General features: G+C 38.4%; 2 protein-coding genes across 7 annotated transcripts in view; both read left to right on the top strand.

Moving 5' to 3' along the window:
* CDC14A (cell division cycle 14A) overlaps positions 1–16,396 on the top strand; it is a 53,165-nt gene extending 36,769 nt beyond the window's left edge. For 3 of the 6 annotated variants that reach the window (XM_054165721.1, XM_054165719.1, XM_054165717.1), the window contains 6 exons: positions 2,284–2,422; positions 5,158–5,314; positions 6,134–6,249; positions 8,018–8,065; positions 9,570–9,698; positions 10,614–11,679. In XM_054165721.1, the coding sequence (XP_054021696.1) occupies positions 2,284–2,422; positions 5,158–5,314; positions 6,134–6,249; positions 8,018–8,065; positions 9,570–9,698; positions 10,614–10,974 (950 nt within the window). In that variant the 3' untranslated portion in view covers positions 10,975–11,679. Of the gene's footprint in view, positions 1–2,283; positions 2,423–5,157; positions 5,315–6,133; positions 6,250–8,017; positions 8,066–9,569; positions 9,699–10,613; positions 11,680–14,654 lie in introns of those variants that run through there. The other 3 variants (XM_054165718.1, XM_054165722.1, XM_054165720.1) reach the window with 3 other exon arrangements.
* Positions 16,397–18,883: 2,487 nt separating this feature from the next.
* On the top strand, positions 18,884–20,435 carry GPR88 (G protein-coupled receptor 88). The gene has a single exon (XM_054165408.1). The coding sequence runs from the start codon at positions 19,350–19,352 to the stop codon at positions 20,433–20,435; it is 1,086 nt and encodes a 361-aa protein (XP_054021383.1). The 5' UTR covers positions 18,884–19,349.
* The last annotated feature ends 49 nt before the right edge of the window (positions 20,436–20,484 follow it).

The following is a 20,484-nucleotide window of genomic DNA, read 5'->3' as shown; positions in this document are numbered from 1 at the left end:
CATGTGCATATTAAGTTCTTCCATCCTACACTTCTGCTTACAGTAACACAGAATCTGTTCTTCATTGTTCCATTTTTTCCTTAATATCACTTGAAGGCGTGAGTTTTAGTTGGTGGAGTTTTCTCTTTTCTATAATGCTTTCACAGCATTATGATAATTGGCTAGGAAACATAAAAGACTGAAAAGTTTTCTTTGTGATTTTGGACTGTTCTGCACTTTCCTGTGGATTATGACTTCCACATTTCCAGCATTTCAACCAGCCTATATCAGCAAATCAGCCAGAAAATACACAAAACATGCTTAGTCAAGAACAATTAACAACAGCTTTGAAGGGTTTGGCTTGGTTTATGTTTAGAGTTCTCTAAGGACATTTTGAAGACAAATGTCTTGCTGATCAGTAACAAGAATAGTGCCATTCATAATTTTCCCCAGAACAATAAACATACATATCACAGATAAATAAGTTTATTTGCTAGCAAGTTGTTCCTGTAGCTAGAAACCAGAAATTCTGGCATTAATAAGCTAGGCATTTGTTAATTGACTAAATAATAGTTTAGAGTCTCTACTAGCAGGGGTAGATTATCATTCTGCAGGCTCAGTTGCTAAAGCAATACAATGTATTTATCTAGTGACTTAGATACACACTTGCTAAAGGAAGTATTTTTGGTCTTTAATCTGACTACTTGCTAAGCAAATCAAGAGTCACCATTTTAGTTTTTTTTACACCTTCCTGAATAAGCCTAGATGAAATTAAATCAACAGTTACTGCAGAGTTAATGTATTGCCTGCAGTTTTCTTTTACTGCAGAAATATTCCAAGCATACCTTCCACACTAGAAATTGTTTGTCCCAGAAGTCATACAATGGTTTAATGCAAACAATTGCCATAGAGAGTTTGTGTATTAGCAAGAACTTGAAGAACTGAAGTCCTAGTGATGTAGGCAGCTGGTAGTTGTCACCTGCCATTTTCTTAGTCAGATGTGTTTAGTATAGTACAGCTCTCGGTTATCTATTTGTGTGTTGCATTCCTTTTGCATTTAAAAAACAAACAAAAAAAGAAACCCAAAATCCCAAGCCCAAAACACTTTAGTCTTCCAGTGTGTACTTACGGAATCTCACTATTTGTGAACCTTTATCTTCTTCCTTTTGCCTGAATCATCTGAACTTTCCAAAAAGTCACAGCAAGATGTAGTTACTGGTTAAATGTCAAGAGCTTGTAGTCATGCATATAATTGTCAGCAAGGACGTCTGCATGCTTAGAGAGCTTTTGTTCAGGTAGATGGTGGTGCATAAACAATAGCTAGTCACTGTGAGACTGTAAATTGCAAATCCTGCATTTGCAGGGAAAATAAAGTTTAGATGGGGAGACACTCTACTAATGCATAAGACACAGGGCTAGAAAGATTAATTCTTACTTTTTAGTTAGCTTCTACTATGAAAAAAATCTCTAATTTTTCTGTCTATTCTTCACTTAAAAACAGGATTATTTTGTGGTTTGAGAGTCAGTGGGTTTAATTATTTTAAAGCTATCGATGTATAAAATTATATGCTGGTCAACATTCATTGCTGCTTATACAGATAGCAGTGAATAGTTCTCTAGGTCAGTTTTACAACAAACCTGATTCAAAACAAAAAAGCCTCTGGCTGAGAGAACACACACTACTATCTTTTGTGATATACACATGTATTTGCACAGATTGGAACCTTAATTTACAATGAATGTGCATTAATCTCCCAAAGATACTTTCTCTGATTTTGTTTTTCACTTGTTTTATAAATAGGAACTTTGTACCCAGCTTAATCATAGCTTTTTTTCTTAAAATACCAGCCTGTTACTGTTTGGTTTTTTGCTATTTTTCTGCCTTTTTTTAAAAAACAAACCAAAATCAAACAGCAGCAGCAAACCCCGAACAATTGGAAGTAGAATTGTACAAATACCAAGGGCAATCACAGTTACATGTGCTTTTGAACGCTGATAACTTTTTAGAAGTGTGATGTATTTGTTCTTATATCTAGAGCACTGAATCATGGAACGTTAGGGGTTGGAAAGAACCTCTGAAGATTAAGTCCAACACCCCCACCAGAGCAGGATCACTTAAAACAGATCACATAAGAACATAGGAAGGCCAATGTTACGATAACCAGGACAGTGAATCAGGAATTCTTTCTTCAAATTTTAAGGCACTGAATAACACTGTAAAGAAGTTCTCTTATATCCCATACTTTAATAATTGTGAAATGATTATAGCATCTTCTGCGGGTGTTACTGTTTGTCTTTCTGTAGCTGGCCTGGGGAGAACAGGAACGCTGATTGCCTGTTACATAATGAAACACTACAAGTTCACACATGCTGAAGCCATTGCTTGGATAAGAATATGTCGACCAGGCTCTATTATTGGACCCCAGCAACACTTCTTGGAAGAGTATGTATACCTTCTTTGCTACTAAAAATCAACTGCTTCTTTATGTACTTACCCATCTTGCACTGCTAATAGGATCAACTTTCTCTCTACTGATGACATATGTGTTACTGTATATTGCAATCTATTTAAGGTTAGTTAATTTCAATGGAAATCAAACTTGCTGAGTAGCAATCGTCTTCTCTGAAGTACTTCAGATTTTGTAACCTTAAAGGGCAGAGGGTCTCAAGACTCTGTGTGGTTTTATCCTGAGGCATTTAGGAGTTAAATATAAGCGTGTTGGAAGTGTAAAGTCCAGATGTGGACAGAAAATGTAATCAACAATAAGGATTTATTGAAATACTAGCATAGAGAGTATAGACTTTATATACTTTTTAAATAGCCTGTGATGACACTGAAAATGAGTCTTGCAGTTGTATGATACGATTTTTTTCTTTCTTGTAACTGAAAAGTAAGTATGTATGTGATGAACAGCTTATGATGATAATGTATGACCAGTTTCTGATTTGGAGCTAATAGTCACTAGCAAAACCAATGCATCCTACAGCTCCTTCTCAAAAGTCACTGTATACTTGGGGTTGAGGACATTTCATGTAGAAATCGTTTGCATGGGTGATTCACGATTTGATCTTGAGTGGAAATGAATGACAAAATTGCACTGGCTTCAGTGATGGAGACATTAAGTTTTAGTTCATAGTGGTTTCCATATTGTGCACGAGTCCACGATGGTATTTACGTGGAGGCATTTTCACCATTATGAGGGGGGAAAAAAGGCATTTTGAGAAAACTCACCACAAATTTGTCTTTCAAACAAAAAGAGAGTGCAACAATGCTGCTAGATACTATATAAATACAGTGAAATGTGCTGATCTTGCATCTTAAAATCCATAGGCTAGCAGAAAGAAAGAAGGAGCATTACTGTAATTCATAATAGAAATTGAGCATGAATTAGATTCCTATGTATTTTCCAGTACCACTTACAGGCTCTCCTTTATTTGAGAGGTCTCCCACCATTATTCAAAGTACTGGGAAGCTTTCACAAGCCACAAGTGCTCACTGGAGACAGATTAAAGTTCTCCACACCATACTGATGCCTGCATGATGCACTCTTAATCACTTCCACTGTAGAACAAAATTAAGAGAGAAAGGCAGTAGGCAGTATGACTATTAAGTACTTTTCACTTGAAAGGCAGGAAAAACAGGGCCCATGTGTTTTCTGCAGTGGTGTGTAAATACTTGAGTTGATTTTATAGATAGGCAAAGATTCTTTTTCATTCATGCCTATGTTACTCACACCTAAGATCTGTAGTATTTTTCAGTAATAATTTTTTGTTGTCTTAATGGCAATGGATACCTGTTTTGACAGTTAGGCAAAATTCAAGCAGCATCACCAGTAGTGTCAAAATGGGACTGAACAAAAAAGGAGCTAACATTACTTGCATTCTTCTAATATACTTTATAGTCTAACATAAAGTATCATGTCCTCAGGGCTAAAATGTTGCAGCTGACAAAAAGGTAAAATCCTGTAACTTTGATCTCCCAGCCTTTACTTCATCTTTTAAGTTCTTTGAGGTTTAATAAGGGAGGTTTGAGGGTTTGGGTTGGGTTTTTTTTTCTCTAGACACTCTGCCACCTGAGTATGTGTTGGATCAGTTTGTTACTGTGAACACAATGAATCTTGAAAACTGTTGAGGGTTTTTAATTCAAGCATGTTTTCTATATAACTGATACAAGTGGCATTCCCGCTCCCCTTGCCCTCTCATGCTGCTTCTGTTGATATTTTCTTGGGATGTAGTGAAGTTTTTCTGGCAGTGCTTTCCTTTCTCATTTATTATTGAACAAGTTTAGGCAGGTGGCTCTGCCCTCTTAAGTTTTGCCATAATACTGTGTTTTCAAAAAAGAAAAGTTGCCACTGAAAGTATATTCTGATATAATTCCTCATTCTTGTTTATTTTTTTTTCAATTGTTCCTGTTCAATATAGGAATTAAATTTTGTAACAATAATATCTACTGGGGTCTCAGTTCTTGGATGGAACTAGCATGACCAGTACCTACCCAGCAAACTTCCTTATGGAGGAATACTGCAGTCTCATCAACAAAAAGCCTGCTCAGTCTATGCATGTTGTAGCAATTTATTTATTTTTGTGACACCTATCTGAAGGATATAGTATTTCATTTTTTGAACACTGATAATAGAATCCTGTTCAACTTCACATGACTGACTGCTTCCACTGTGCAAGTCAGCTGTAGTTTTACTGCGTGATATCTATATACACAGAACTCATGCTAGGAAGTAGTTAGAAAGTGTTGCATCATCATTTACTCTGCATGGATTTAAAAGCAGTACCTTGTAGGAATTTTTAAGTTTTGTTTTAAAAGCCTTTAAAGTGCCATTTTAGATTCCTGTGTAGTTAATCTCTTTTCCCAGTAGGATTTTGTAAAATGAAATTTCAGTACCTGTAATATTTCTGTGATGGCTGCAGCCTTGTTTGGTGATTCTGGGTTGGTTTTGTTGTTGTTTTGGTGGATGTGTGTATGTTTGGTTTTTAACATTGAAAATTATACAGTTTTGGGGTTGGCTTTTGAGGGGGTTTTGATGATGGACACTTGGACATTTTTTTTCCAGATGTACAGAAGACTCGCATGTTGGCAACCTGTAAGAGCAGCATGCTCTCATACTGATTTTTGTGTTTATGCAAGTTTGTTGATATGAATTAATTTGGTTTTGTATCCTAAAGGAAACAAGAAATGTTATGGCTGGAGGGAGATCTCATCCGATCAAAGCAGAAACAACGAGTAGTTGATGGAAACATTAACAGAGTTCTTTGTGGTTTGAATGACATGTCAATCAATGACAGCCTGAATAAAGTACAAGACTTGGGTCAATTCAGGGAGGTAAAGGAAGTCTATTTATTGCAAGTTTCTAGCTAATAATTTATGAGATATAATTGTTCATTGCTTTATCACAGTGCTGTGGATAAACTGATGCAATGTATACATTTAGGGTGAGGACCTTACAACTTATTTCTTGGAAGCACAGACATAAAGTGTGAACTCAAGTCAACATCCTTCTGCTTCTGGGCTAGTAAAAGTCTTAAATTCCAGTGTCCTACAGCATCTGTGATATGCAGTTTAGAAGAACTATGCACTTGGTTAATCCTGTCTGAGCTCCATAATAAGTAAAGAGCTTTTTCATCGCTTTACTTGATGGAGAAGACCAGGGATGTGGTGGACAATTCTTCAGATAGTTATTAGTATAAATTAAAATAATAATCTGTCATCTGATCCATCATAATCTGGAAGTGCACCTTGAATCCATTTTTGTTAAGGTACTGTCTCCCATTTGGAAGTTTAATTTGCAGCTTGGAATGTGTAAAGATGTATCATATTGCCGATAACTTAGGAAGAAAGGAGTTGGAGCTTCTGCTCTATAAAACCAGACTTGTTTAAAGTGAATACATACTGGTGTTTAGACTCAAGCATCTTAAACTGACTTTGCAGTTAGACTGCTGCAAAAAGTCTCTGTGAAGGTGCATTTGTACAGTGACACATTTAATTTACTGGAACTATGCAAAGACAGAATTGTGTCCCACATATGCAGAAAATTAGCCTTTAAAATTATAATCTTTGTGAGGGAGATGTTTGATACTTTGAAACTACATTACTACAAAGAATCTGATATATTTCTTTGTTTGCATACTTCGAATTTCCTAGAATGATTTTGAAGACAAAGCAGGTGTGGAAACTCAGAATGGCATAACACAGGGAGATAGGCTTAATGCCCTAAAAAATCGGAGACAGCAGTGTTCTGCTGCAACCGGAGCTTTGAGGTAAGGAATTAATTCTGAGGTAATTTGCAATTTTAAATTCAGTCTACGCTTGCTATGGCAAGCTAGTAATTACAGATGTGGCAAGCTGGTAATTGTATATAAGGAGAAGGCCAAGGTACTCAATACATTTTTTTGCTTTGGTCCTTACTAGTAACCTCTCTCCTCATATCTGTCATGCTGGTGTACCACAAGATGAGGAAATGAGGCAAGGGGGTCAAAGTTCCTCCCACTGTAAGAGAAGACCACATTCGTGACTGCCTGAGGAACTTGAACATACATAAGTTCATGGGACCTGATGGGATACATCCCAGCGTCCTGAGGGAATTAGCTGATGTAGTTGCCAAGCCCCTTTCTATATCTGAAAAGTCCTGGCAGTCAGGTGAAGCCCCTGGTAACTGGAAGAAGGGAAATATTGCACCCGTTTTTAAAAAGGTTAGAAAGGAGACCCCAGGAATTACTAACCTGTCAGCTTCACCTGTGTACTGGGATGATTGTGGAACAGATCCTCTAGCCATGATAAGTCATGTGGAAGACAGAGAGATGATTCCAGACAGCTGGCACGGCTTCACCAAAGGCAAGTCCTGCCTTTCCAACCTTGGGTCTTTCCATGATGTAGTTACTAAATCATTGGATAAGGGAAGAGCTATGTATGTCATCTATCCGGGTTTCTTTGAGGCCTTTGACATGGTCCACCCCCAACATCCTTTTCTCTAAGTTGGAGAGATACAGATTTAATGAGTGGAATGTTTTGTGGATAATGAATTGGTTGGATGGTTACATGAAGAGGGTAGTGGTCATCAATTCAAGGGTGAGTTGGGTGACAAGTGGTATCCCAAGGGTATCCCAAGGGTCTGTACTGGGACCAGTGCTGTTCAATATCTTCATCAGTCATATGGACAGTGGGATTGAGTGTACCTTCAGGAAGTTTGCAGATGATACCAAGCTGAGTGGTGTGGTCAGTATCCAAGAGGGGCAGGATGTTATCCAGAAGGACCTGGAGAGGTGGGTCAAGGTGAACCTAATGAGGTTCAAAAAGAGCAAGTGCAGGGTTCTGCTCCTGGGCCATCAGTGCTATCAGTGCAGGCTGGGGGATGATGTGAATGAAAGCAGACGTGCGGGGGAGGACTTTGGATCATTGATGGATGAACAGCTGGATGTAAGCTGGCAATATGCACTCACAGCCCAGAAGGCCAGTTGCGTCCTGGTCTGCATCAAAAGAATTGTGTCCAACAGGTCAAGAGAGGTGATTTTTGCCCCTCTGCTCCACTCTGGTGAGACCTCAGCATTGGGGCCCTCACTGGCCCAGGGCATTAATGTGAGCAGGTCCAGAGAAGGGCCACAAAAATGATCCAAGGGCTGGAGCACCTCTCCTATGAAGAAAGGTGGAGAGTTGGGGTTGTTCAGCCTGAAAAAAAAGGCTGCAAGGGGCCTTGCTGCAGGATTTCAGTACTCAAAGGAGGTCTATAAGAAAGAAGTGCACAGTCTTTTTATCTGGGCCTGTTGCAACAGGACAAGAGGTAATGGTTTTAAAGTAAAAGAAAGGAGATTTAGATTCTGTACTCATCAAAATTGTAAAAATGTGGTTTGAAAATAAACCTGATGTACTTCCCTGTTTTTCATCTATAAATTAAAATAATGACTGTCAATAATTCTTAATTCTTGTTGTCTTGTACTTTAAAGCCAGTATGAGACATATAAGTATGTTTTGGGGGAGGGGAAAAGTGTTTTGTCCTTTATTAAGGGTTGCTGCTTTTGGGTTTTTTTTTAGGATGCAAGACATGAAACTGCACACGAGGTCAATATCACAACCTTTCAGGTATTAATTTAAAAATTATAGTTCTAAATATATACTACTCAGGTCTTAAATACAATTCAAATCAGTGAAAAATTATCAATTGATTGGCAATTTCAGGCTTCCAAGAAGTGACACGTAGCAAACTTAAATGGTGGGAGGGGAATCTAATGGACAGAAAGGTACAGCTCTACTTTGGGGATACCTTGAATTCTTATTAATAAATAATTAGCACATACAAGTAATTTCCTCAGTCACTTTTTTTTTTAAATGTCTATGCTGTTAAGCAATGAAGAGTCACTATTTAACTAATAACCACTTTATCTGTGTAAAGTGAAATACTTGTCCTCACTCTACACATTACTACATGCTTTGTTCAGAAACTTCTGTGGGGCTAAGAAAGCCAGTAATTTCTACTAATTTTCTACATGTTTCATTTATGACCTCCAAATCAGAGCTGACAGTGCCCCTGCAAGAAAATGAAACATAGACTGAAAGTCGACTTGATTTTAAGTTACAAGTATGGCTGAATTGAGTCTTTTGGGTTTGTAACCATTGAATCCTTTACCCCATTGCATCTAAAATACAATGTTCTAAAGAACTAATACTGAAAAGAAGATATTCTCTTCAGTTTTGTGGCTATGTGGGATTTTGAAGTGGATTATTCCACGTGTCTAACCTTTATGTCTGTTTACCCTTTCTTGATGTGGAATTAAAGCTATTTCTACTCAACATCATTCCTACTGTGCTTGCGGTTAGAAACATGTACCCAAGTTCATTCCTCCTTTAAGAGCTGATCATGACAATATCCCCTGGTCTGAAGGTGAAAAGAATATCATAGTACTGTGAGGGTGTTAGCTTATTAGTTTTTAATAAACTGATATGGACAGCTATAATGTTAACCTTGTTGAGTAGTCCAGTGTACTATACTTACAGCTCATTATCAAAATAGGAAGAATTTGGTCATTAAGAGTCTCACCCTAGAAAGAGCTGTATGTTCTGTGCAACATCATAGCAGTGTTCTTGCCGTCATGTGGAATCGATGCTGTGCTTCTCATGAAAGCTGCAATGCTGGTATGAGTTTTCTGCTCATACTTGCTTTATAAGCACAAGAAGCACTCATTCTCAAATTTACAGTATTTAAAACATATAACCAAATTTACAATAAAGTTGATACAAAACGGACACTTAGCTTCCACAGATTATCAAGGTGACAAGTAGCCTCTGTGTAATATGGTACAGCAGGGAAAAGACTTAGAATCATAGAATCAGTCAGGGTTGGAAGGGACCACAAGGATCATCTAGTTCCAACCCCTCTGCCATGGGCAGGGATACCTCACACAGTGGGAATGGAAGATTTGAAAGTTTGAAAAAAAAGGTATTTGAAAATAAGCAAACATTTTTACTTTGGAGTTCTCAGTGCTCAAGCTTGAGAATTCCTCCTTACTGAAAGACAGGATGTGTTTCTGAGATGTCTATTTCAGTTATTAAAATACTACTTCTCACTAAAACTCTGCACTCCTTTTAGACTGAATACTTCAGGTAGCACAGAAGTATCCATGTCTCCTCTGAAGGCCTCCAAAGTGATGGCAGTTAATTCACCATCTGCAGAAAGAATAAGCAGAATTCCCACATCCTTGGCCTCTAACCTTAAAAGGTTTTTTTTCTTCTTCTCATTTTGTTACAAATACTTACTGTATACTACAGTGGCTTTCAACACATATATAGTCTATGAAGTGCTTGGTACTCTCGGGTTTGGGAAGGCTTACATTTATTTACAAAGTGATTTTCTGCTTCACTAGCCAAATTTTAGTGGCCTGCAGATATGAAAAACAAACAAAACCCCAAACCTACTAGTGCTGTAAGAGTTTTGATGGGATTATGTCAAGTCAGGGACAGTGCTATGCTCAGTTGTTTGGGAGTATTTTAACCCATCTGAGTTTATAGAAGCTCTGCAAAATTCCCATGTTTATATACCAAAAGAATACTGGGTGGTAATTAATAGGATCTTTATGACCCCTTGATTTATTGCTATTTAATTCCATTACTATTATACTAAGTCATTATGGATGTTTAATGAAATGCAGAATGATTGATAAATTCTTAATAACTTCTGGGCACAAATATTTACTTGAAGAAAATTGCTAACTTAAATATTTCAGGACACCCTATTTTTATTCTTAATTTTTATCATATTACTCCTTGGTTACTTGACTTGTGTCATGTTGCTGATTACAAGAAACAGGAGTTCTTAATCTGCTACATGAATGCCAAGTACTTAAATACAGGTCAGGCACTGCCTAAACATTTTAACACAATATCCTGCATGTGTATATGATTTGATAGAGGTGACAGCTGGCTTGTGGTAGTGTTGAATGGACAAAGTTTGGGAACTCCTGACAAAGAATTCTTGTTTTCAGTCTTTGAAAGCTAGAAGACTAGCCCATGTGCAAACACAAATGATTTCAGAATGGTTTGTGTTATTCACCTAGAGTCTGGATTGTTTGATAATTTTTTTTGTATCTGTACATACCTTGTGTGTATTTTTCCCCCCCATATGTTTTCCATTCAGCGTTTCCATAAACTCCAGACTAGCCAGTTCTCTAGGGAACCTGTATGCTGCTTCAGATGACGATGAAAGCAAAATGACATCATTGTCCTCTAGGACAGGTTTTTCTGTAAGCCATATCTCCAGCCACTTGAACAGTAGCTTGCAGCTGCCTCACAGAAATAACCATGAACTGAACAACAACTTATACAACAGAAGCAGCAGTAGTGGCAACAACCTGAGCAGCCAAACCAGTTTTCACAGCACCGTGACAGATGAGTATGCAGCAGCCTTCCTTTATGGGCCCTACAACTCCTCCAGCACCCTGCCAGAGTCAGTCAATTCCCGTAAGTTCATAGGCACAACAGCACTTTCAGGCATCTAACCAATGCTTACCTTCCTTGCTTCTGTGAGCAAAACCATCTCAAAAAAAACCCAGCATAATTCTCTGGCTTCCTTTAATGTTTCTGAATGGCATCTTTATCTGGTTTTGATTATCATTTCAGCTGCTTTTTTTCCATCTCTTTCAAGTACCTAAATCATGGAGGGTTCATGAAAATGTATCACTCCTGAATTTAAACCCCTAAACTAACACCTTTTCTTATGTCTCTTTTTATGGACCTTCTCACCCTTTAGATTTTTCTGTTTCAAATAATTGATTACATAGTTTCTGAGTTTATTATGTATTGTAATTTTCATGCAACAAAGCTTTCAGCCTAGCCATTGTATGTATCACAAACATCAAACTGGATGTTCTGATTAAACAGAATCTCATAATTACAATTTGAAGAAATATTTTTCTTGAGGACTATCGCATTTAAGGTACCACAATAAGATTATTTTACTTCAGTCTTACAATAGTTAAAAGATTGTTCTTTGAAATGTGTTTTTATTGAGGAGTATGTAACTGGGTAGTCTTAAGATGAGTCACCTTTTGCATCTATAGCTGTCATGGGAACCGGTAAGATGGAAAATTTTTTACAAGTGGAGAAGTTTAACAGTATTTTTAAATTCATATACATGAGCTTTATATTTGTAGAGTGGCTTTTCTTAATAAGAACTTCCCATTAATGAATATAGGACAGCCTTTGCAAAGGCTCGCTTAGAGTGATTTATTTTAGGGGATCTTGTGTACTCACAGTAATTCTTGCCTTCTGCAACATTGCTGTTCCAACAGTGTTTTGGGAGAGTTGAGGCACAATTGAAAGAACTTAGATTACTTCTTGCAATTCTTTTGGGAAAGTGCATGTTTTGAGTTCTAAAAAGTAGCCCTGAAATGATGTAGAGGTATTTCCTCTTCAACTTGCTGCCAAAGCTGGATGCATATGAACATGGCTCCAGTGCCAAGATCTATCTGTGGCTTGTTTTCTCTTCTAGTAGGCATCCCATGCCTCTTACCAAAGAAGATGGTAATTTAAGCAGTTGCTTCAGCATGAACTTCATTAGCTCTCATTAACTGTGATTAAACTAACCATTTCTTAGTTCTTCTTTAAATGTCTGATATTTGGGTATCAGACACTCCATGGGACCATTGTGGGAGTACACATGGGGATTTCTACTCTGTTAACTGATTTTGTATGCTCAGCATTGCAGTTCAGCAGGCAATTCTTCTTTAGGCTTCTTTCCTTAATTTTTTATCTCTGTTTTAAATAAGATTTTGTTAAATACAAAATCATGACTTGTTAATGGTATATTTGCGCTTTTTGGTTTTGATAAAGCTTTCAGCATAACAAGCCATACTTTTGAGTCAATGCAAAAAGGAGGTAGGAATGTAAATTTTAAATTAGAAAACTCCTCAAAAGATTTTGAAAATAAAATAAAATTAGAAAGTCACCATTACATGCTTTGAAACATTACAGTCAGTGTCTTTGGACAATGTGAAGATTTAAGAGCACAACTGACTCAACTGCAAAAAAAACCAAAAACAAACCAACAAGCAAAACCAAAATCAACCAACCAACCAGAAAACAAAACAAAATCAAACCAAAAATGCCCCCACAAATTTAATGTATCATTTTTCAAACTCAAATGTCAGTCTGGATAGTTTACACCAGCTCAGTTGTTATGACTATCACTGTGTTTTTACAAATAGGGACTTTATAGGAAGTCACATCAATTAATCTGGGAAAAGACATTAGGAAGAAGTCATTGCTATGCAAAGTAGAGCTATGGTGAGGGTGGGAACACACCAAAAAACCAGATTTCTCAATTTGGAAATAAATAAAATAAACCCTGCCTACCCATCTGTAATGAAAATTAACAAAGCATGCTGCCTTGTTTCCAAGCAGTCCGTGCTACATGGAGATTTCTTCTTTTTAGATGTTGCCATTATTTTTTTCCGTATTTTTTGCAGCTTGGATTCCAGGCAATTTTAAGAATTTTGGTTTCAGCTTCAGAACCTTTAATTTATGGTTTGCTTGTTTGTTTAAGTAATGATGTGGTTCTTTGTCAGCTAATACTAGCTGTTCCCCAAATCACCAGGAGCGTACGGTGCTTTCTGGTTACCCTCTGTCTGTCCAGCTTATTACTGTACAACATATGAGAGTACATAATTACTAATGCATTTTTTAAATGTTTGTTCATCAACTTTAATAGGAATTCATCTTTGAAGCATCCATTTCAAATATTACTCTAATTAAGTGTAACCATTTTTTAAAAATTATTTTAAAAATACAGGTCCTTGAGGATCATTAAGAGAGCAGAAGTTTCAAGTGCTCATTAATGAATGGCTATTCCTTCTGACTCACACTTACAGATGTAATAAATTGACAAATGCTTTTACCAAGGCTAATAACCCAGAATGATTATTTGAGAGTGGAGTGGGGGAAAATAAGCTCCTATGATTATGTATTCCATGGTGATTCAAAGTCTATAATGAAAAAATACTTGTTAGAGCTGTTTAATCTCACTGATACCCTTCATGTTGAACCCATTCCATAGTAAAACCAGACCCTTTTTAGTCAGTGGTATTCAAATCTTTACTTGCTGACAGCAGGTTTTTTTCAGCCTAGGGAAGAATATGCAGATGGTCTCAGATCTTCAAGAAGTGAAAATGCATTTAAAAGACAGCTTTGAAAATATACACTGAGACTTGAGACAGAAAAAATGAGCGTTTGTGATATTAAAGCTCTAAAGGCTTATCTATGCTATGCACTTTAAGTAATAGGTTTAACTATGGTTGGAAAAGAGTATTTCTGTAGTGAGCAGGTAGGAGTAGCATGAAAAGACTCCAAGGCTCTGAGCTTTCTTGGTATTCATGTTGTTCTGTAGTGGGTCTCTTAATTCTGATGAATTGATGCAGTTTTAAAATGGCTGGGGTTTTTTTATTTGCTATTTGTTTATAACCATACTAGCATAGTGAGGAACTCAAGTAAGATTTGATTCATCAGAATGACTTCCTGAACACACCTGTGTAGCAGGTAATCAAATGTTTGTACACTGTCTAAACTGATTACTGTATTATAAAATCTTAGATGTCAGTAGAACCAAAAAGGGAAATAAATACAGTAGACCAGGTTATGCTTTCCTCTCAGTTACACTGACTGCTAGCTAATCCAGATGAGCCATTTGCAGTGCTTCATCTGGTTTTACTAATCATACTTTAATTGATTCATACGCATAGTTGTGCTCTTGTAGCTTTTTTTCCCCAGTACTTAGCTATGCTGTGTATGTCATTACCTGAATGAGCATCTAAAGTATGCTGTATTTTTTTTTAAAGAGTAGCACTTAGATTCTCATTCAGGACAAAAGTATTTCAGCTGGAGTGACTGCAATCACATGTCTTCCTAACACATTTTTAAGTGATTGTTTCAAGGTGGTGTTTTAAAGGACTTGCAACACTTTCTTCAAGAATCTCTAGAATTTGGGTTGAAAAGTGTAGATACAGGAAAGGTGATGGACTGTAGGCAGGTTTTGAGTTTTTACCTGTGCAGTGGTTGGTATCTCCCTCCAACTCTCTATTCTTCTTCCTGTCCCTCCTCTACTCATGACCTTTAAGTGCAAAATGCATATTATATACAAATATAACCTCCTCAGGAAGTTTTAATCAGTTTTTCTTCTCTGCAGTCCCTTCGGTCTGAGTTTTTTCAGTACTAAAGCCTTGCTGCTTTGGTGAAACCTGATGAGCTCTTAAATTTGAAGTCCTTCATGAAGAACTACTTATGGAAGCTGCTCACTCTGAGGAGGAATCTTCAATACAAGACACGTTAAAACATTCACACCAAGGAGAGACTTCTGAACAGGCAGATATTTCTTATTAATAACTACTGCAGATGCACTGATGTTGAATTTATGGAAATTATTATCCCATGTTATATACAGATTTAAATTTTTAATATTGAGACAGCTTGAATATATTTCTAATGAGTTTCATTAGGACATTTATTAACTTGTGTACAGTGTTAACATATGTATTAAGAGAATATTTTGGTATGCAATATATATAAAAATTATGTGAAAATTAGAATATTTTAATTTAGTATCCACTTTGCTACAAAAATGTTTATTTTAAAATTTTTTTACATGTTTATCAAAGATATGCAAATTTTTCAATGAACAAGATGTTTTTCTTGTTCTATGGGTCCATCATCATTGCTTAGAGCCTAATGTAATTGCTTTTTCACTAATTGGCCTTCTAGTAACTTAATGGAAGTCTAACTAGTGAGACTAGTTATTACACGATCAACTGAAAGCACTTGATACATAGTCTGCTTTCCACTTAGAGCTGCTAATGGAAACACTATGAAAGAAAAAGGGAAAATATTTGTTGAAATGTAACTTTGATCTTTCACTGCAAAGAGAGAAAGTAATTTATCTGATGATTCAGTTGTACATTAATGCTTTTTTTTCAACTTGTTTTAACTTTTAAATGTAGACTGTTAAAATTTTGCTATGCAATATATACTGCAAAAAGGCAGACCAAATTTAAGCTGCTAAGGATATGCATTGTACTATGAATTTGGCAGTGCTGCCTACTTACATGTTTTCAACCTACATTTGACGTGTCCAGTTTCATTATCACAGCACATTAAAGTAAATGTTGGAAATACGTTAAACTTTCGTTTATCCATTGGATGTTTCAGAAACCTTTTCATTTGAAAACTGCTGTTAAATGTATAGCTAATGTAACCTATACCACAGAATATTTTGGTCACTAGTAAAGATAGTTTTTAAAGTATGGTTTAATCAGGTGATTAAGAATCAGAATTACAATTAAGTGGTGTTACGGTGAAGTACTAGAGACCTCATATAAAATTTCAGAACTCCGCAAGTGCATTGTAAGCAAAGAAATGTAAGGAGATGTGAGGACTAGATTTGCCACTAATTTAGGAAACCAAAACAGGTTTGTTACCTATGAGCTTTTTTCCCAAGGTCCACAGAAACTGGGTTGAATTATCAGTCTTTGTTCCTGAAGCCCTGTAAATGCCCTGTATTAGCTTTACAACCAAAGTGCCACATTATTTTCCAAAAAGACCAGATCACAAATTGCTATGGAAAGTTGTAGTCCAAGCCCTAATAAGCAATACTAAGAGCAGCTGTATAAATGACTAAAATTTGCATACAATGCTGTACTTTTTTTCACAACTGTGTATATGTAAGATATACACACACAAAATAGCACATGTGTGTGAATATATATACAACATAGCTGTACATGAATTATAGGAGAATGGTAATTCTACCTCTTATAAATAATTTTGGCATGTATTTTGATATAAATAATTTTCCTTAATAAAATATTGTTTAATTTTGAAATGTAGATATATATCTTTATATACATACTGCTAATTGATAATAAAATGCCTGTATCAGACAGCTTCCTTGTTTCTTGGCTTTTTTTAGTTAGATCTTTTGATGTAAACTAATACAAATTAAATGCCTAATTGAAGAGTAGCTCTTCAAAATCACCTTCTTTCTTCTAAACCGTGTATTTTTAATAAGATATGACAAGTAGACATTAGTATGATCAATATCTTTGGTATCTGCTAACTCTAGATAAACTTTTTGCGTGGTATAACATCAAGCATTTAATCAGTGTGTTGATATTGTGATGTAGAGGTTATATTTCAAAATACCATAATTTAAAAGCTGAGGAAACTTCTACACAGGCAAGGACCCTTGTTAAAGGTTAACATACCTTGTCTTTTTTGCATGTGCAATGGGTGTCTTAGTCTTGCTAACAGCAGGGTCTTTGTCCATAAGAATGTAAAAGATCATGCTTTTATTTTAGCTTTTTATCCTTCCTTTAATTAAAAAGTGGTCACAAATGGTTCTAACATTAACTCTGCTGCTAATTTTTGCCACTTGGTTTTGTGGCATGATTATTTATCCACAGGTTTAATACCCCTGTCAGGTACACCTGTACTGCAATACAGGATGTCAGTGGTATGTGACTGTTACTTTATCACTCTAAGGGACTGGCAAAGTGAGGAATACAGCAGATGCTTTAGAAGTTGCACAAATTCTAGTGACAGTCTAATCTAAAAATCACAGTAAAAGGCAATGGATGGTGATTTAGATATGTAGAGTAAATATGAAAGAAGAACAGCTTATTAAAACATTTCTTGTACATAGGAATCAACCTCTGAGCCTTTTCCTAAACTTGTTGATTTATTATATGAAATTTGTGAATGTCAGCTAATGCAAATACTTAATTCTTAAAAACTAATTATACAGTATTCTGTAACAACTAGCTTAACAACCAATCTGGGGACAGTGAAAGGTAATGGAGTTCTTTAGAACCTTGTAGGTTTTAAGAAATACCCTAAAATTTGTTCCATATCATCCATTCACTTAGCCTTGAACTTTGCCATTTCTGTTGCTTCATATATCAGTATTTTGTTCTGGGAGAACAAGCTGTAGCACATGAGATCTTTAAAAGGAAGTTTGATAAACACATAAAAATAGTCCAGAGGTCTACTGGGCCTATGATTCTGTGGCTGATGCCTTCTGAAACAATCGTCTCTTTACAGGGTGCTTTAGGAAGCTTTTTGGTTAGGGAGGTATTTCATGTAACAGATTTAGAGAATATTTTTCAATTACAGTACTGCAGAAAGAGGAGGATTTTCGTTTTTGTAATAACTGTTCTCTACTGACAGCTAAACAATGAAAGGCCTCAAAAGGTTTGACACTTGATTAGATCTACACTGTAAAGTGCAGCAGGCAAAAAATATGGTAATTAAGGGCCCGATCAAGGAAATTAGTCAGGTATGTCTTTAACCTTAAGCACATGAGCAATCTAATTAATTTTAAAAGAACACAGGTATTCATGTTTGTACCAAATCCACATTTGGATCAATAGTTCTGTCAATTGCAAACATGAGCCTTTCTGTCAAATAAAAGATGTGCTGTGCTGCAACAAAATAATCCATTATTTTTAACACAAATTAACTTCATTATCTGTTTGTTAGCATCGTGCATTTTAACAAAAACACCTTATAAAATTATGCTTGGTCAATATATGGATCATACCTCTTGCACTAAGATTGCTTAACTCAGTAGCCTACATAAAAGCCAGCTGTGAAAACAGCTTTTCTGCTAAACTTGCCACAAAATTAGCCTTCATTCCTTTTCTGAAAGTTTTGTATTAAATCTTGTCCAGGATGAGGACTGTTAGTACTTTGTCTTTCTTTGGGTACAGCACTGTAGAATTCCTGGGAGAACTCCAATACTAACTCTTCTCTATTTAGGAAGGGATTGTTAAGCCCAGTTCATTTCAACCAGTTTTTAGTCTGCCTGAGAACCTGTCATTCACCTCTGAGGAAGCTTGTGCTCTGAAATAATTTTGGTTTCAAACACTATTGCTGATTGTGTTTTGTTTGTGTATTTGCTGACACCAGTGTTCACCTGCTGTTTGGTGATGCACGATTTCCTGCAGGCTAAGACAGGCTGAATTTTTTGGGACCAGCCTGTTCCTCAGATAAATACTGTCTTAACAAGGATCTGTGTGTATATTCTGTTTGAAAGACTTGATTTGGAAAGTATATTGTTGTTATAGACCAGTTCTACAATTAACTTCAAGCTTGCAGAGCATAGCATGCTCTCTTAGCAAAAAAATCAGTCTGAGTATTCAGCAGGGGAGTTTATAATATAGATTGGATTTCAGACAGAAGTGACTGACACCGTTTTGAAAGCCTGCTGCACATCGAAGGTGCATAAACAGGTTAGGATCAGGAAACTGGCAAAGCAGAAAGATTGTAGCTGCAGTATTTCTGGAGCACAAGATTCGGTGGTGTGGTTTTGGGTTCCTTTTTTTTTTTTTTTCTTTCCTTCTTCTTGATTTAACAAGTTGAAAATCTGCTGAATAATTCATGAAGAGTGGAAGGGATGAATCTTCCTGGAATGATATACAGTGTACGTACTGTGGCACAGGAGAAACTGCAAAGCTTTGTATCAGTTGCTGCCGTTACTGCTGCTGATTGCAAGGTGCTGCTGCTGCTTTTGGTGTCTTCACAATTACAGAATCCTCAGTCATGCTCTGATCTGCTAACAGCTACCTGCTCCCTATGGACCCACCTTGGTTAGCTACAATTTGTGGGATCACTTGCTACCTACCTGCCTTGGACACTGCTGTTCTCTGGATCGTAACTGCAAATACCTTTTTCTGGACCTTGCAGCTTGTATGACTGAAGCCTGCCTTAAGAGTCTCTCAGCCACACATCCTCCGATGTGCTTGGTGGGGGACTCCTGCAGCAGGATCTTCTGACCCAAGTAAGGATGGGATTTACAGGGAGCAGTCAAAACTGAGCTGCATTCAGCGAGATGCCCAACGCCTCTTCCTGGAGTGCTAGCTCGCCTCTGCTGCTGCTCTGGGAGGACTCCTCTGGGACCCGCATCTTCTTATCACTGCTCTATGCAGTCTTAGCTATCTCAGGGACTTTATCCAATGTGATGGTCATTTATTTAGTCTTCTCCTTCAAGAAGCTGCAGACAACCAGCAATGCCTTCATCGTGAACGGCTGTGCGGCAGACCTAAGTGTGTGTGCCCTGTGGATGCCCCAGGAGGCTGTGCTGGGGCTGTTGCCTCCCAACTCCTCCTCCCTTCGCTCAGCAGAGTACCGGCTGCTCCGAGGGGGACTCCTCGGCCTCGGCCTCACCGTCTCCCTGGCTTCTCACCTTCTGGTGGCCTTCAACAGGTACGTGCTCATCACCAAGCTGCCCAGCGTGTACCAGGCCCTCTACCAGCGGAGGCACACGGGCTGCATGATCGGGCTCTCCTGGGCCCTCGCCCTGCTGCTGGTCCCGCTGCTGCCCGGGCTCTGGACCCCGGGCTCTGCCCAGCAGCCGCCCCTGCGGCAGACGGACAGCAGCTCTCGCTACACCGCCCTGCTTCTCGCCCTGGCCGTGCTGGGCCAGACTGCTCTGCTGCTCCACTGCTACCTCGGCATCGTGCGGCGGGTGCGGGGCAGCGCCAAGCGAGTCAGCGTCCTCAACTTCCACCTCCTCCATCAGCTGCCCTTCCCCGCCGCCCCGCCACCGCCGCGCCGCGCCCAGCGGCGCCTCAGCAGCGTCTCCGTCCTCCTGCTCTGCTGTGTCTTCCTCCTGGGCACCCAGCCCTTAGTGTGGGTGAGCCTCCTGGGATTTTTCCTGCGACCGGCGCCGCCGGCGCTGCAGGCCGCCAGCTGGCTGCTGCTTTGCTCCCTTTCGGCCCTCAACCCTCTGCTCTACACGTGGCGCAGCGAGGAATTCCGCCGGGCGGCCCGCTCCGTCCTGCCCCGCGCCGAAGGCCCCGCCGCCGCCCCGCGCCCCGCCACTGCCGCCGGCCCCGCCGCCGCCCCACCGTGCCCGCAGCTGCCGCGGCGCCGAAGCACAGCGGGCAGCGCCAGCGCCGCCGCCGCGCCGCGCTGAGGGGTCGCGGCTGAGCGCGGGCGGAGGGCAAGGGCCCCCGAGCAGCCCG

This window comes from Dryobates pubescens, chromosome 11, assembly GCF_014839835.1.
Source record: "Dryobates pubescens isolate bDryPub1 chromosome 11, bDryPub1.pri, whole genome shotgun sequence".
In the NCBI taxonomy this organism is placed as follows: domain Eukaryota; kingdom Metazoa; phylum Chordata; class Aves; order Piciformes; family Picidae; genus Dryobates; species Dryobates pubescens.
Note: the sequence above shows the minus strand (reverse complement) of the source record. Positions and strands in the feature narration are given on the sequence as shown.